This window comes from Anarrhichthys ocellatus, unplaced genomic scaffold (genome assembly GCF_004355925.1).
Source record: "Anarrhichthys ocellatus isolate YVR2014 unplaced genomic scaffold, GSC_Weel_1.0 scaffold16, whole genome shotgun sequence".
Classification (NCBI taxonomy): Eukaryota; Metazoa; Chordata; class Actinopteri; order Perciformes; family Anarhichadidae; genus Anarrhichthys; species Anarrhichthys ocellatus.
In genome coordinates, this window is record NW_022280046.1 from 6,091,697 (window position 1) to 6,108,667 (window position 16,971).

The 16,971-nt window shown below is 43.5% G+C and overlaps 1 protein-coding gene across 1 annotated transcript in view; it reads right to left on the reverse strand.

The window, feature by feature from the left end:
• Positions 1–16,760, reverse strand: part of arrdc1b (arrestin domain containing 1b) — a 31,090-nt gene extending 14,330 nt beyond the window's left edge. The window contains exon 1 of the mRNA XM_031855567.1: positions 16,591–16,760. Within this exon, the coding sequence (XP_031711427.1) occupies positions 16,591–16,708 (118 nt within the window). The 5' untranslated portion in view covers positions 16,709–16,760. The remainder of the gene's footprint in view (positions 1–16,590) is intronic.
• Positions 16,761–16,971: the final 211 nt, after the last annotated feature.

Genomic DNA, 16,971 nt, shown 5'->3' on the forward strand with positions numbered 1-16,971 from the left:
CCGATAAGAAGTGAATCACCGTCATGGGACTGAAAACCCAGGGTGAGCCCTGAAGTTACCTCGCTGACCCAAAACCCTGCTTGGTAGTAGAGGGCCCGGCTCTGCAGGGTGGCAACCTCTCTCTCTCTCCCTCTCTGTGGATCACCCCTCCTCTCTCTATCCCTCTTGTTGATCTATCTGTGAGGAAATAAAATCTCTCTGATAATGCACACACACACACACACGCACACACACACACACACACACACAAAAGTGTGACAGAAGCCAGAGGATTAAACAGTCCCAGCCTCAGTATGATCTCAGTATTCTGATAAGCAGTCAGACAGATATGGCCAAGTATTGTTCTAAATGTTAGAACAACACAGTCTGAATTCCTTTCCTTTCTTGTTTACCAGGTGTTTTCTACTTAGCACTAAAACCAAAACACAAGGCACAGCTGAGGCTGATGGGAACATTATTACTTTTGGACATAGAGCAAAGTATTGAAATTTGACCTGCTGGTGGCGCTAGAAGAAAAGTCAGGGGATCAAGTCTTTATCCTCTGGTCACCATGGATATACGTGGATATACGTCCAAACATTCATGGCAATGAATGCTACAGACATGCTTTGGTCACTAAAATCCTGCTATGATAAGAACATGTGAAGTCAAAAACCCTCAATTAAAAACTCATGCCTCAGACTACTGCGTCACAGGAACGCACATCAACGCAGGATCCTGTGCTGGCATCACAGAACACACACACACACACCCACACACACACACACTCTCTCGCTCAAAGTGGCAGATGGCTGGGCTCTCCACACCGGCATGACTCTTGGCACAGTTCGGTGGAAGAGGGAGGAACCTCTGCCTGTAAGAACAAGAACCAAAATCTGCCGCTCACACAACACAAAACAGAGCGTTGCCCTTCAACCGACTAACGCACATTTATCTGGTCATTAACTAAACCCTGCAATCTGCTCCTGCAGCCGTCTGCCTCATTCTTGTTGGAGAATAATACCTTTATACTCCACATCCACACACACCGTGAGCTTTCTGGAGTCCTCACACTTCACAGAGGCAACAGGAGAGGTGTAAAAGTACACAAATGCGACGGGAAAGGGAGCCATTACTGCTATTGTTTACAGCTGTCTGTTGTGGAAAAGAGGAGAGCTCAGCCCACGAAAGGTCAGCGCAGGGGTAATCTGTTAATATCCCCAGCAGCAGCAGCAGCAGCAGCAGCAGCAGCAGGAAGAGCGGCTGCAGCAGCAGCTGAATAGTGAATAGTTGTGTCATAAGAGATGGGCTGCTTTGGCAGATAGACCGTAGGGGTGGGAATCACCAGAGGTCCCGCGATATGATATTATCACAATACTTAGGTCACGATACAATATTATCACGATACTGCGATATTCTGAGTATTGCGATAACATAGGCCTATATTGCGATTTATTAGTTTTTTCAACTTCAAATTATGTCCCCAAAGGAAAACTGTGTCAACATGTTTTATCAAATAAGATAAAGTTTTCAGTCTGTTCATCTCACTTCAATCATTTTTATTGCAGCAAAATAGCATTGACCAACAATGTCATAAATGTTGCATGAACCTGACAAACTGAACCGTTTGTATTACTACATAGTCCAACTTAACTAAATGCAAATGTGTGGACTCAGTATATGAACTATAACTTATATAAGTAGGATATAAGAATTATATAACTCAGTATAACTTGCGATGCGTGGACGTCGAGGGCAGAGAGACAGTTGTGCGCTGCTCTCTCTCCATGAGCCTGGCTACTGTTGGCAGATTTAACCCCGTTGTGAGGCCACATGTCTCTATCTTTGTTTTGACCAACTTCCTACCAATCACGCTGACCCGGGACCTTTGCTGACCTCACCAGAAAATAACTCAGCACCATCTAGTGGACTGAAAAAGTAATTGATTTGATTTTTCTAAAAAAATAAAATAAAAAAAAAATAAATAAAAAAATGTAATAGTTTATATAATAAAAGATCGATACTTGGCATCTGTGTATCGATACAATATCGGCACGCAAAATATCGCGATACTATGCTGTATCGATTCCCCCCCCACCCCTAATAGACTGTCTGTCTGCGGCTGAATAATGGGCCGACCTCCACACAGACGTGTGGAGCCGGATGGACCTGGAGTAGTAATGATGTGTCTGATGAGGCGCACATCTAGACATAGAAACGATATGTCCTCATGTTTCAGTAGAAACTTAGATCGAGTCTTCTGCCTGGTTCTAGTTTAACCTCAAGATATTTTTCATGTTGGCATAGATCACTGCTGTTCTTTTTCTTGTGTTAACAGGGCAAACAATTATGGAGACTTTGGGGAGAATTACTTAATTAGTTACACATGTGCGTGCATCCACCTCTACTGTTAGGGGATTGAGACTGAAGAGGAACAATAATAATGCATCAAAGAGAGGCTCGTGCTTGTGACAGCGCTGGACTGATAAATAGCCCTACAGGTAAGAGCGAAATGTGTATTTTTGAATTTGGAATAAAATGTCTTTTTAAGGAATAAATTACGACTCGAAGTAGGGATATTGAAGTTATTTAGCAGGCTATGCCACCTAGACCATCAGGCTAGCTGACCTGTTTTATTTATTCCTTACATAGTGGGCTTACTGGTGGGGTGGAGGAATGTAATAGTGAATAGCACCAACACATGGGCGGTGTATCAACGCTAGATGACACCAAAGCAGATGTCATATATTACATTTCTTTCTTTTCAAGCTCGGACAGCGAAGCGTGAAACACATTGTCAATTAGTAGTGCTTTCTTCTGTTTTTAAAATGTTTTCACACTTATGGGCTATGTATATTGACCATGTGCATAAAAACAGGTGGATGAAAAAGTGCACGATAACAAGTCTGACAGAATTTCTTGGTGAAAATTGAGGAGATTAATCTAGCACTAACAGATTCATGCTAAAATTGCGATCTACGAGGCCCAGCTCGAGTAGTCCAGAAATAGTGCAGTGAAACTCAATTCACGAGATTCTGTTTGGTTTTGTGAAGCAGACAGTCTCCGACTCATCCACACAACAGCAGCTATGGATCACACCTTGCTGCTGCCAGCACAGGAATCCTTGCCAGGGGCCAGTTCTCCACAGACTGAACCACAGCCTGAGGGAGACTGACACTCGGTAGTAAGAGGGAAGCCAGCAGCACAGTTCTGACTCAGCTGCTGCCGGGATTCATTGCCAGCTCACTGGAGTCCGTCCAGGTCCTCTCCACGGTTCAATGAGAGTGGCCGTAGGCGGAGATGATCCCGGTGCTACTACTCATTAGGACTTTACGAACTAGACCGCGTGGGCAGTCTACACGATCCAGGAGAGAAGATAGAATCCATGGAGTTTCAAGATCTGGCTGCCTAGACATGACCGCTGTGTTACATTGTATCAAATGGGTCTGTGATGTGGGTTAGAACAGGGCGTTGGTGGGTCACGGAGGACGTGGGTGGGAGTCACAGGTGTAGTAGTGGTGAGTATGTGGGAAGGTGAGATTATGTGTTTTGTGCCGTCGTGCATATGTACAGTGTATTCTGTTTGGAGTGCACTTGGGTGGCCGAGCGCCTCAGAAGGGATGATTAAGTCAAAATTAAGATGTCATAAAATGAGAAACTCACCATGTTACGTAGAGGATACTGATGCTGCTATAATACCTGACTGTTAATAATAATAATAATAATAATAATAATACATTTTATTTATAGAGCGCTTTTCATAATACTCAAAGACACTTTACATTAAAATCATCATATATAAAAGCTATACATTAAAAACATAAAACACACAATAGTGGTCACACATTAAAAGCAGTTTTGAAAAGGTGGGTTTTGATTTGTGATTTGAATGTGCAAAGGTCAGTGCAGTCTCGGATGTGTTTGGGGAGAGAGTTCCAGAGGGAGGGGGAGGATATGGAGAAGGCTCTGTCACCCCATGTCCGGTGCTTGGACCTGAGTGGAAGAGACAGGAGGTTGGCATCAGAGGAGCGGAGCCGACGTTGTACTGAGTCCGATATCAAAATGCTACTTAGTAAAAGAAATAAACTTTTTTTTGCTCCAGTTAACAAAAGAAGCCAAACTTTTTAATAAATGTTAAATTTTGTCTTAAGACAAGCAGACGAAGTAGAACTACGCCCGAGTAAAGCAGTCTAGAAGTGGATATACATGATCCAAGAATCAGTAGAGAAGATACAGAACCCACCAGACATTCATTCCTGCTTTTGTTGCATTAATCCTACATTTATGTAATCCTACATTTACAATGGTCAATTATCATTGGCAAAAAAAAACCTTTTCTCCAAAAAATGAATTTTTTGTCAGTTTAACCCATGTTTAGGTCAGATTCACCAACGAGAACTGGCTTAACTGTTAGCAAATACGGTTGCCATACAGTCTAGTGGTTTACTACTTAATATATATATATATATATATATATATATATATATATCCCTTCCACCTCTCCCTGTGCCGGAATGTTGTCCTTCAGGGCATTCTTTCCTGAAAGTATGTGCCAGTTACGCAATACTGTCGTTTGCTCTGTCATCAGATTTCCCAAACAAAGAGCAGCTACACGCATGATGAAGTTTCTTTGACAAGAATTGTTTGCACTCTGGCACGCACAACAACGCGAAACATTGAGTGAGAAAAATGACTTCTGCAACAACTGTTCCCAGAACTTGGCCTGTGTCTGTGGGATAAAGCCATTAAGTCAGAGCTTGCATCAGGACATGGGAAAATGAGTCAGCTTGGGGGGGGGGCTTGCAGGGAAGCTGGGCTGATAACGTCAGTTCTTTATTTACACCGATTACGGCGAGTCCAGCTTTAGCTAATGGCACAAAGGAGCCTCCGTTTGTTTAAGGTCTGAACTTTACAGGGAACAAAGCCCGAATGAGGAAACCCCCTAACCCTCTCAGACACAACACACCAGAGAACAACCCCGACCAGGAGGATTTCAGCCTGAATAACTTGAGTTGATCGGCATTCCTCACATAACACCAAAAGGCTCCTCGGACGTCACGTAGACATTCCAGCATAATGAGGCACGGATACTCCCAAAGCTGTGTCTGTATGATAAGACTGGATCGGTCTAAAAGAAGCTCCTGTAGAAAGTAGAAAACCTGCATGGGGAGGCAGCAGTTCAGTCGGCGTTAGACATCATTTGGATGGATGATGCTGGAAAAACTCAGATAAATTAGCCTAACGGGTTTAGTTATAAGTGAGGGGTCCACATATGAAAACGGGCTGCTCCTAAACACACAGTACCTCTCAGCAAAGAAGGCATTTGTATGTTTGTATTAAGGTTACAAAACATGTGTATGTGTATGTCAGACGCTGCTTGTGTAGCGTTGAAGGACAGACCGTCCTGTGCTTGCTGTATTCATAGAGAGAGTCCAACAGAATCATACGGCACGAAGATGGATGACTATTTTGTTTTGCCATGTCTCTGAAAGTCACACGCAGCGAGGTCAGACCTCAAACAGAGAGGATGTTTTCAGGTAGAGTTTTGAGAAAGCTGTGAAGGAAGGGAACAAAAACGCACCAGGAGCCACTGACCCTCTGTTCCCTGAATGTTTCTAAAACCTTTTGTCAAGAAGAAAATTCGAGAATATCTTTTCCACAAACCCCAGAGCTCAAAGCCTTCACTTTGACAGCCGAGTAATCCGACGCTACCTTCACTACCTTCATTAAATCTTTAGGCGCTGCGAACAATTAGTCCCTCTCTCTTTTCCAACATCTCCCTTTCTAATGCTTCTCAGTGAGACGTATCAAACGCAGCCACCTGATCTCATGATCTATTACTCCTGGCTGTAAGGGAATCCCCCGCAGCAGAATAGAGCCTGAGCTGTTTCGTTCAGACATGTGCTGAGTTACCATCAGCAACAGGCTGAAAGGCTTCAGTGAGCGAAAGAGAGATATGAATGCACGGCTTCATGCCCTCGATCGCAGCTTTTCAACCGTCAACTGAGACGCAACAGGGACACAAATTCAGGAGCTGCACTCAAGAGTCTGAACGTTCCTTTAGTGCATTTGTGCATGACGATTGAAGAAGCGTGAAGAGGAGTTCAATCAGGTCTAATAGACAGTTTGAGACGGACGTCTGCATGATTTGATAGAGTTACCATGTTGTTCTCTGTAACTTACTGTTGTGCCACTGTGATGTGTTTGAACGGATGTTGAAGACGAGACGTACAGAATGAGTGTGGCAGGGTTGAGAGAAGACACAACACGATTGACAACAGACCCCTCTGTGAAAAAACAACAACGAATATCCGAATCCCAAAATGGGAAACCGAATACTCAACAAACGTATGTCTCAGTGGTTGAATAGCCGGGTACAGTCCTGTAAAGGGCATATACACTAACCGTGTCATAAACAATCACAAACATTCTCTAAATAGGCCCAAAGCTAATATTCAAGTTTTGAAATATTTGGTAATACATGGGTCATTCTCAAATTATTATTATCACAAAAGCCTGAAAGACAACTGAGTGCATTGTGCTGGTTATTTATAGTGAAATAAAATACACATTGAAACAATGAAAGAAATAAGTAAAGTGTCTGTTTCCACCTTTTCAGGAAATTGACGACACAACTGCTATCCTCTCCAGTAACATTATATACATATTCCTATCCCTAATATGATTACATATTATATAACTATTGCAGTCTGAATGAAGTCTGTTTAAATTATAGCAGTCATAATGCTCGGGTTAGACCTGGCAACTATTGTTCACAATGCAAACCCCATTACATCAGTTCCTCTCAGGAACGTATTTCAATGAGGAGCTTGTCAGCCGATCAACAATGAATCGAAAGACTGTCTGTAATGTACCTCAGTTTCCCTGGTCAGACCATGTGTCTGTTGCAATCGCGAACTCTGCTTACTTGGCTACCCAACATCCTTTGCTGCATCACACACCTGTAAGCCTGACAACGTGCAGACTGGTGACAAATTAAAGGAACGATCTCAATAAATGAGTGGAGGAAAGGAATGCAGATTGTTCCACAGAGTTTGATGATATCAATCATCTGCTTCACAGTCTCCAGGTCTCCGCCAGCACTCTCCTCCACCTTCATCACAACACTTTGCACACTTTGGTCCGTTAATAATGTTTGTGCTTGCGTGTGTTTGAGTTTAGGATGCATATACACATCTGCATGTCCAGCACACACACACACACACACACATGCACACACAAATCCCCGGGTATGTTTGCATGCATGTCAAAGAGGCTTATCCGTGCAGAAGTTACATCACAGAAACAACCAGCAGACGTGTAATCTGCACTCTGCACACTCGCTCCCACGTTACCCATCTTGCCACCAAGTTTCCACATTTCACCGCGTTAGCATCAAATCCAGACGGACATCGTGTTTGGAGGAAGACACACACACACACACACACACACACACACACACACACACACACAGTATTTTCTCTGCATTCAGTGTTTCAGGACAACACGTTTAGCAGCTACAGCTTGACCCACTTCTCATTATCCCACATGGAGCAGAGAGGGAATGAATGACCTGTCCTGAATCACTGTGCATCTCTAAAAACATCAATTTAAGATCAAGATGTTGAGATCAGGATGAAAACTGAGGCAAAAAAACAATCAAAACTTGTAATCATGACAGCTAAGATCACCAGATCAACTATGAATCGTTGCGATTCAACTCTCTGTGCATCCACAGTCATTATGTGTTGATACTACTCCAGCTACGTTTGTTGCGAACACTGATCTTCTCTGTGTTTTGTATGCAGCTACATGACAGCAGTAAAGAGATCTTTACTCTGGTGCAAGCTGCAGTCATCAGCTTTGAAAGTGTGATTAGTCATTTAGTATCAGCGGATGCCCAACAGCGACCTTCAGACCTTCTGGATGTAACCGTCGCTAGTCCCAGCTGATTTTATGATGTGGGTGTGTTAGAACTGCTAGTTGTGCTATTAGTGGCATGTAGGCACACGTGAACCATTATCAGGAGCTAAAGTTTAGAGAAGGCTGACACAGAGATGTTCACGTGTCATGGTGGACCTCCTGTTTACAGGCGTAATAGGTTCAACAACAACAGCTGCTGATGGTTTGGGGCTTATAGAATACTATGGGCCTCAGGAAGTGTTGTGAAGCAAACTTCCTCTTATTTTTGTTCTGATCCAAGATTTGTTCTCATTTTGTGGCTATAGCAGCAGCCACCCTAACTTCTTCAGGAGCCGTCATAGTTGTTTAGAACGAACGCTTCGCCCCTCACACACCTAGCAGCCGGTAGCTCCTCACAGGACACCAATTGCAAACGCATTATTTGAAGCCTCACGAGATGGATTTTTGTGTGATATGTAATCCTGAGCATCCAGCTGCCGTGCACAGTTTATCTACTCTAATAACAATCGGCCACACACCTGCAATATATGATCAAGTGGGTTTTATCATTCAGCACAGCTGGATAAGAGCAGATTTGGATGGTTAAGAAGAACAAAAGCTCAAGAGAAATTTAAGACAAAGCTGCATGAGACCTGACGTTAGTGCGATAGTCTCCAATGAGCCAGTGCTAAAAAAAACTGACAAGAAAGAAGAGGCAAACATATTCAAAGTATTATCTACTGCTTCTTCCAGCCTTCCACACACACACACACACACACACACACACACACACACACACACACACGCACACACACACACAATATGTTCCACGGCTGAAGAGAGAAATGGAAGCAGAAACAAAAGAAAGCAGAAACTTTGTGGAACTAACTAATGTCCTGAATTGAACATGACAATAATAATACATATAAATACATACAGTATATGTACTGTATGCATGTGGGAGGTTGTTGGCCACACAACTGCTGGACACTGAAGCAAGTGGAGGTTATGTGCCTTGCTCAAGGGCACCTTGACATAGGTCAGATGAAGGGGCTGATCTGTTGACGCTCATCCCTTTTTTCTGTGAACCAACCAGACAACTTTTCCAATCATCACCAACTTTCTTACGACCCTACAGCTCTGTGAATGGGCCAAACACAAGCACGTGTCCCACAGTGGAATAATTCTCAGCTGTGACAAAGGACAAGTAAAAATGTAGGTGAGGAGGGAGAGGTCGATGGAGGATTAGCAGCATGCGGGAGGAAGATAAAAACGATGATTGAAACCTCTCATGGCTTCTCAAAAGCTGAACCAAACACACACACACACACACACACACACACAGGTTCTCCTCTAATTATGGGCTATAAAAGACTTAATCTGTGTGTCCTGCAGTGAGTTATTCAATGTGGTGTCTCACTTCACATTGACCAAACCTTCCCAGCCCTCTTAGTAAATACCACATACTGCTTCTCTGCTGTCTTTAAGATTACCTCTAAATGCTGCAATAATATATTTTTTGGCCTCTTGGGTCAGAATAATCCACAACTGGCATAAAACATATCTGGCTCTTTAGCGGCTATATGTCGGCTGTTTGGTGCTGAGCAGGTAGTGTACAGTGTGTTCATGAGAGACTGTTTGCTAAAAACAGATGCTAAAGTTGCTGTTAATAAGAGATAAATCACAACAAATGTATCTTAAAACCTAAAAACTATGAGAGAGGAAAGAGGCTACAGGCTTCAGGGTTCATCTGCCAGCGAGTGACGAGTATGAAAATACTGATCAATGCATCTTTAAGTTACGGTTGGATTGAGATTATTCGCTCGGCATGTGGGCCAGCACGACCACATCACGTGACATTTCACAACACACCAGCACAAGCGCAGAAGCAACTTCTTATCTCCCAGTTGACACTTCTATCTTTAGTTTCTTTGGTAGCGCTAATCATTGTTTTGTTCCACTTCCACATAAAGAGTGACATCCTCTCTGCAAACTTGTTTTACAAAGCAGAGGAAGTGGGAGAGCTTTTAGAGAGAGAGGAAGATGGAGAGTGATCTGCGGGGGGGGGGGGGGGTCTGTACTTATCAGGGGGAATGAGACAGAATCCTCTTATGATAGACCTAAATAACCAGCCGTGGGGTTAGGCTCGGTTGGTTATGGGGGTCAAAGGATGCTTATTATTAACAGGACTATAGTCCATGGGGCAGAGGGAGCAGCTGGTGCCAAGACTTCCAGCTGACAGCACCACTTCTATGGGCACAGTGCTCCCACTGATGAAGTACTGTACATGGGGATCATTGCCACCCGCCCACACAGAAGGGAAGCAGAGAGAATGGAGTCACCGTTGATCACGCCGAGTCATCATATGTCACGCACTGGACAAAAGACACCAACGTCGAGAGGGAATAAAACCCCTCCAGTTCAAGATTATTTATGAACCTTTACAGTTAGTAGGTCTCAAAGGACATTAAAAAAACACAAGGCAGAAAACAATTACCCGCAAGAATCGGATTTAGAAGTATTAATCCCAAAACACAACAAAGGATGCCAAAAGGGAAGGCTTTCAAACCAACCTAAAACAAACACAAACAGACTTCATGCTTTGCCTCTTTTGTTTTCAATGTACCTTTTGAATAGAATTACCAAATTAAATATTTTTAAATAAAATGTACTATTCGTATTACTATTATTAGTAGTGTTATCATTAGTGGCACAACCACCAGTACTACCAGCATTAGTAGCAGTTGTAGTTGCAGTGGGAGTAGTGGTAGTACTACTCGTAGTAATATTAGTACTTGTAGTGGCAGAAATAGTTGCACTTGTAGTGTTGTAGTAGTGGTAGAAGTAGTAGTACTAACAGTATTAGTCCAAAAGTCACAGTAGTAGCAGCACATAGTGCTAGTTGTGGTAGCAGTTGTCGTAGTATTAGTAGTAGTAGTAGTAGTGGTGGTAGTAGTAGTAGTAGTAGGAGTAGTAGTAGTAGAGGTAGTGGTAGGAAAATAGATTTCTGACACATTATTCATTCCATTAACTTGAATCTACTTAAAGGCCGGTGTGTCTTCAGGATGTCTCCGTGCAGACACGTCTCCATTAGTCGCCCTCGGGGCAGTGATGTCACGATACACTCAGGCCTCTGAGTCTAGATGGTCACACAGAAGCCCCAGCCTGCAGGGACGTCCTCATGAGCCAGGTCAAAGAGATACTCACACACTGGATTCATTGATTTATTTCATGTCACTTCCACTTTTCTTTGAGTGTTTTTCCTTAATAAGGGAGCCAAAACAGTGATGAACGAACTGCTAAAGCGGCATTAATCCAGTCTGTGAACACCTTCATTTTTGTTGTTTATAGTCTGTCTGCTTCGATCTAATCCTGCTCGAGCGTGCACTGAACACACGTGCATGCTCCTACCTGCACAGTGTTAGAGGCCAATAAACAAGTTCAAACTGCTTGATAACTAAGAATACATTTCTCTTGCTGCGTCAACCCAACATCCCCACTGTCACTCCCTAGACTAACATTCTGTAGCAACAGCAGTCACAGTGAGAGGATGATGAGGATGATGAGGATGATGAGGACGTTATCGACGTAACAGAATTATAGACCCGTATAGATACAGGTTCTGCAAGTTGCACAAAGGATTAGGTGTTTTTTTAGGTGACACTTCAGAGTATTTAATGACACCACTGTAATAACAGTAAATGCTGTCTTTCCTAAATCCGGTTTGGTTTTCCTGAAGTGTCACCAATACACTGTAGATAGTTACAGAAGTACTCCAGTGATTTAGAATTGCACATACATAAAAATTGGGGGACTTGCTAGAGCCATATGAAAAACAATAATGGTCAAAAACCCAAAGTAACGGAGGCTGAGATTACACCCACTGAATATTGATCACACACCCCGTGGTTGTCCCACGATAAGCTGTTCTCAATAGATTCTTTGTTGAACTGATTGCTGCTGTGTGAACAGGTGCCGGCTTGCCCAGGATGGAACAAACAATGCGGAAGAATACCGAAAGTTGTTAATTCGAGTGACATTTTGACTGAAACAGGGAGAAACAGGATGGGTACGTGATTCTCTGACTACGTACCAAAGTATCCCCTTGAAAAAACATGACTCTTACCATGTGATTCACAAACCACAAGTGTAAGTGTGTGCGCGCGTGTGTGTGTGTGTGTACACATGCCTGTGGCCAGTTTCGTGTGAACACGAGGCGGACGTCTACTCATGTTTATATAAAGCCGGTGGTTTGTATCACCACAGATGATGATTGGGTTACAGTGGATGTTTGTGTTTCTGCTTTGCTGAAAGCTTAGCAAGGCTCCACTACTGTCATCTGAGATACAAAAGAACTACACACCTTTAAGGTCTCGTTTACACCCGACGCCGTTTCTAAGTCTGCACAGCGGAGATTTAAAAAAAAAAAAGACAAATGAGACTACAGACGGGCAGGAAGTCAGATCGAGTGGACTTTCGTTTGAGGTGATTCATTTCCTGTTAAATTCGCCACTCCAAAGCGTACTTACATGCAGTCACCGGGTCTGTACATTTCAGTCTTTTGAGTGTTGGAGCCCCTACCCTGTACAGGTACGTCCTACATGAGATAAAATGTCCGCACAAGCTGAGACACTGAGTCAAAGCGGCAGCATCTCGTGTATCAGGTGACTATACATGCTGCTAAGTGCAGGGAGGCCGGCCAAGACACAAGAGGAGACTAAACCGAACAGACAGGCCGGCTACGCCCACAACCTCAGATCTATAACTCACCATTAACACAGAGGGATCCCCTGCTGCTGTCTGTCAATACCCCCCAAAATCAACTTCAGGAAATCGAGCTGGTAGAGAAAAAATATTTCACAATTCATCCTGAGGGGGGACAAGAATGTGAAGAGCAAATTTCAGGAAGTCCAATAGTTGTCGAGACATTTCACTCAAAACCATAAATGTCGACCTCGCGGTGGCGCTAGATGCAAGAATCAGAGCATCACCAAAGCCAGTCGGCTTCACCATCTGGGAACCATGGATGTGTGTCCCAAATCAAATTTCAGCAATCCCTCCAATAGTTAAGATATTTCAGTCTGGAGTGGGTGGCCTGACACACATTGCCATCCACAGATCAATGCCGCTGATATGGCTGAACAGACAATAATAGTTTCCAAGATGAAAGTCAGACGCAATACATACACCCGTTCACCCCGCCACCCTGGCTTTTTAGGACAAAGTATTTACATGGATGGTAAACCACGTGCTGCAGAATCATGTTATATGAACAGAATTTCGAGTAATAAGAGGTATAAACTATGTTGTACTGCATGTCCTACATCATGTGTAAGTAATGTGTATAAGTGGATCATTCACGCACTTTCATTCATGCGTCCCTGACTCGGCTTTAACGACCGTCTTTGTGAGGAAGCTAATCGATAGAAATGCTTTCTAATGGTCTCCATCATCAATAATACAGTGAGGCGGCGAGTTCAGCGTCTCGGGGAACTTGTATCTGTTTACCATCCCTCTGTACTTTATCGCATCATACGACTTGGTAACTGTACACACCTGACTCGCAATGCTATGTAAATAAAAACACCAAAAAAAAACGGACCCATACAGCTCATATGGTGCCAGCTTCTATGTAACGTAGACTGTGTGTCTCATCAGCCCAGACACAAACACACACTCAAAGGATGTAAAAGCTAAACTTTACAGTCCACTTTGATACCTTAAAGACGGTCCTGCCCTACAAAGTGCTGCTCTCTATTCTTTGGTAAAATATTGGCAGGAAATAGACGCTTTTAAATCCGACTGTGTTGTGGACTCTAGACCTCTGAACGGAAGCGAAATGAGAAGGTGGGGCCGGGCCATATGGCCCATTCTATCACAATATAGGTCATTTCATATTTGAATAAGATATATATCACGATATAGCATGTTTTCTGATAATTGAATAAATAAATAGCTTGTATGAAATAACCACATGGTTGTTTTCGTATGCTCCTGTGTGAATTAAATACTTAATAAGAAGAACAGAATATATTCTCATTTAATGAGGAACCTTAGGGCAAAATCATCATAACAAAGCAAACAAACAAACCAGGAGAATTCACTACTCTTCCTGATTAAACGATCAGGATGGATCTGCCTTAATGAGACGTCGGTCGCCAACTAAATGCAAAAAAATGGATTCGATGTGGAACCGGATTTACATCAACAAACCAGCAACTTCTCTGTGTTCTCTCCTCAAGACACAAAAACAGGAAATTCTCACTCTCGCACAAAGCAGACACTCACACATTTCCCTGCTTCAGCATGATTCAAGCCGTCTGACTGATGGAATCATCGGCACTCGCGGCTGAGAGGGGTGATGTCACTGAACACATAATGCAGCCTCGGCATTTATGGCACATTAACGGGCAGGCTGAAAGCTCCTGATGCAGCCCAACAAGTCCCCTCAGTTGGAGTACCTTCACCGAGGACAAAAACACCGCCTCGTACATCACCTCTTAAAACACACTTTCACAGGCAAATCTTTAGTCCTTTACCATTCTGAGAGACAAGACGAGCAATAGTTTATGCTGTAACAGAAAAATTGAAACAGACTACCAAAAGGCCCTCCCGTGCTGCACTGTGGTCCACACATAACGGCATGAAGGGGGAGCAAACAGTTTTGTTTTTTGTTGACTGAGAAAGACGAAGAGAAAACAATGACGCAGCTAACAGTGCTGACAGAGATAACAGTGTTGAATTTAAAGTCAACTATAAAAAAAAAACAACTTAAGTATAGGGGGGGTCAGATTACTGCATACCATGTACATATTTTTTCACATTTATAATTTTGAATTAATTAAAAAAGAATTCCATGTTCTGTCGCGTTAGTCCATTCCATTTCCTGATTTTTAGGTTTTGGCAGTGGTTTGGTTTCAGTATCGGTATCGAGATATTTAGGCAGGATATGGTACCGAACACTATCACATGCACTAACAAGCCCGGTTATGTGAACAAAGCACAGAGAAGCTCCCCCACACACCAAGAGAGAGTGACAAATAGTTGTTTGCTGCCATATTACTGCTCTAAAAATGTGATAGAGAACCTACAATTTCTCTTAAATTGTGTTTTGATTTTTTTAATTTTAATTTGAAAACACTTTTTTTGAAGTGATGGATTCAGCATCAGTATTTGTATCTAAACATCTGTCAGAGCGCAGAGCACTGAAAGCGCACTGTGGTTGTTCACACTGTGCTGCCGGCGAGGTGGTGTGAAATCAGAATTACAGAGAAATGAAACTGGGATTACCGCCCACCCGTGAATGCAACAGACACTATGCGTGTCCTTGTGGCTGGTGCGAACTCAGCCAGCATCACATGCTCCTTTCAGCATCCTAAAAAAAAGAAGACTTGTAGCGAGCTGTCCACTTGACTCGGAGAAGCTCTCCTTGCCTTCTGTACGCTCCAAGGACGGACGGCCCGTGTCCAGCACAGCAGCCCCCTCTGCAGCGTTTAACTCGGGAACGACGCCTGGTGTCAGGTGGTGTCTCGCAGTGTGACCTCACAGCGTGACCTCACAGTGTAACACAGCTCAGCAGGAGCTCTGACCTCTGCTGTAAGCCATCTGCCTCAGGTCAGCCTGTGCATGATGGCAAATTAATCTCACTGTGCCTGACCAGCCCACATACAGGTGGACATGGCTGCCGAATAGCCGCACAAAAAAAATCTAAATTTGTCCAAGATATTTCGTTAAAAATACGGAATTTAGGTCAAATTGTGTTTTTAATTTCTTAAATCAACAAAAGCTTAACCCATTAAATGTCTTTTTAGTACAGAAAACTGTTTTTTCGCTCAGTGAATTTATTTTGTTCTCCTATTTTATACACCAAAACGGTCACATGTGTTGCAGTCTTCATTGCACTGTCCAGGAGCCCTCTTTATTTACTGTCCTTGTCAATTAGCATACCTCCGTGCCAGACACCCTTTGAAAAAGAGCCTTTAGTTAAAGTAGATAGCAGCCTCTATTATCAGACAATAATCCCAACAGGGATCGCTGACACACAAGGGATTCTTTGTGTAGCCTACCTCCATGGCAACTCCAAAAGCTGTTCCTCCACCTTGCTCACCTACTTGAGCCCTTATTCTCAGCTACTCCCACAAGTTAGTCTAAAAAATTGGCAAATATAAGTTTTGAAGGTCCTTTCACACCGTAAAACATGAGAAGAAAGACGTTTTAATAAAGCACAAGTGTCTGACACTTTATAAAAAATAAAGGTTCTGAAATACATCCCCAACTAATTCAAGGGTTGGTCAAAAAAGAAACAATGTAAGCAACATGTTTTATCAAGCAGGATGTGAGGTTTGAACTCCCGAGCAGCTCCAGCTACGGCACAACAACAGAGTCCACGGCGGCTGGTCGTGGCATGTGGTGGCGGGTGGAAAAATAACGCACCGTCCACTCCCCAGCTCAGCACCACCTAAATCCGTCATGTCCGCAACAGTTTGTTCTTCTTACACGTTCACGGTCACAAAAATGAGCCATTGACAAGCAACCGCACGGCTGGTATGTAGCCCCTCTATGCTTCCTCGTGTCCAACCTCGCGGAAGAAAAGTTTATTTACATCGAGCCTTTAGCCGCGCGCTTCACTGAGCCAGGCGGCGGATGAAAGACACGCTGGCAACATTGTTTCCCCCTTCTTTGTGAATAAAATGTTGAAGGAAAGCCTACCTTTGTACTGCAGCGAGTGGACGGTTCGTATTTTCACAGTTCCGCCGATGGACTCTCCCGGACCGTAAACCACCTTGTTGTTGGCAAAAGTGATATCAAATTCTTGAAGCTTTCCCATGTTTCCGCTCCGCTCCGCTACTCCGCCGCTCTGCGTCTCTGAAAGCAGCGAGGAGGCGATGCTGCGCTCTCACCTGCTGCCGCGAGCCACCCCCCCCCACCAGAGACCAGTGACGTCACGTTGACAGCCCGTTGAAAGTGATGGGAGAGATGATAACTGATGCGCTGTGGTTTATGCACTGAAAGTCTTATGTAATTCAGTTGCAGGATCACTTCGGGTAAAATTATCATGAATCTAAACTGACAGGATCTTATTTTGTAACA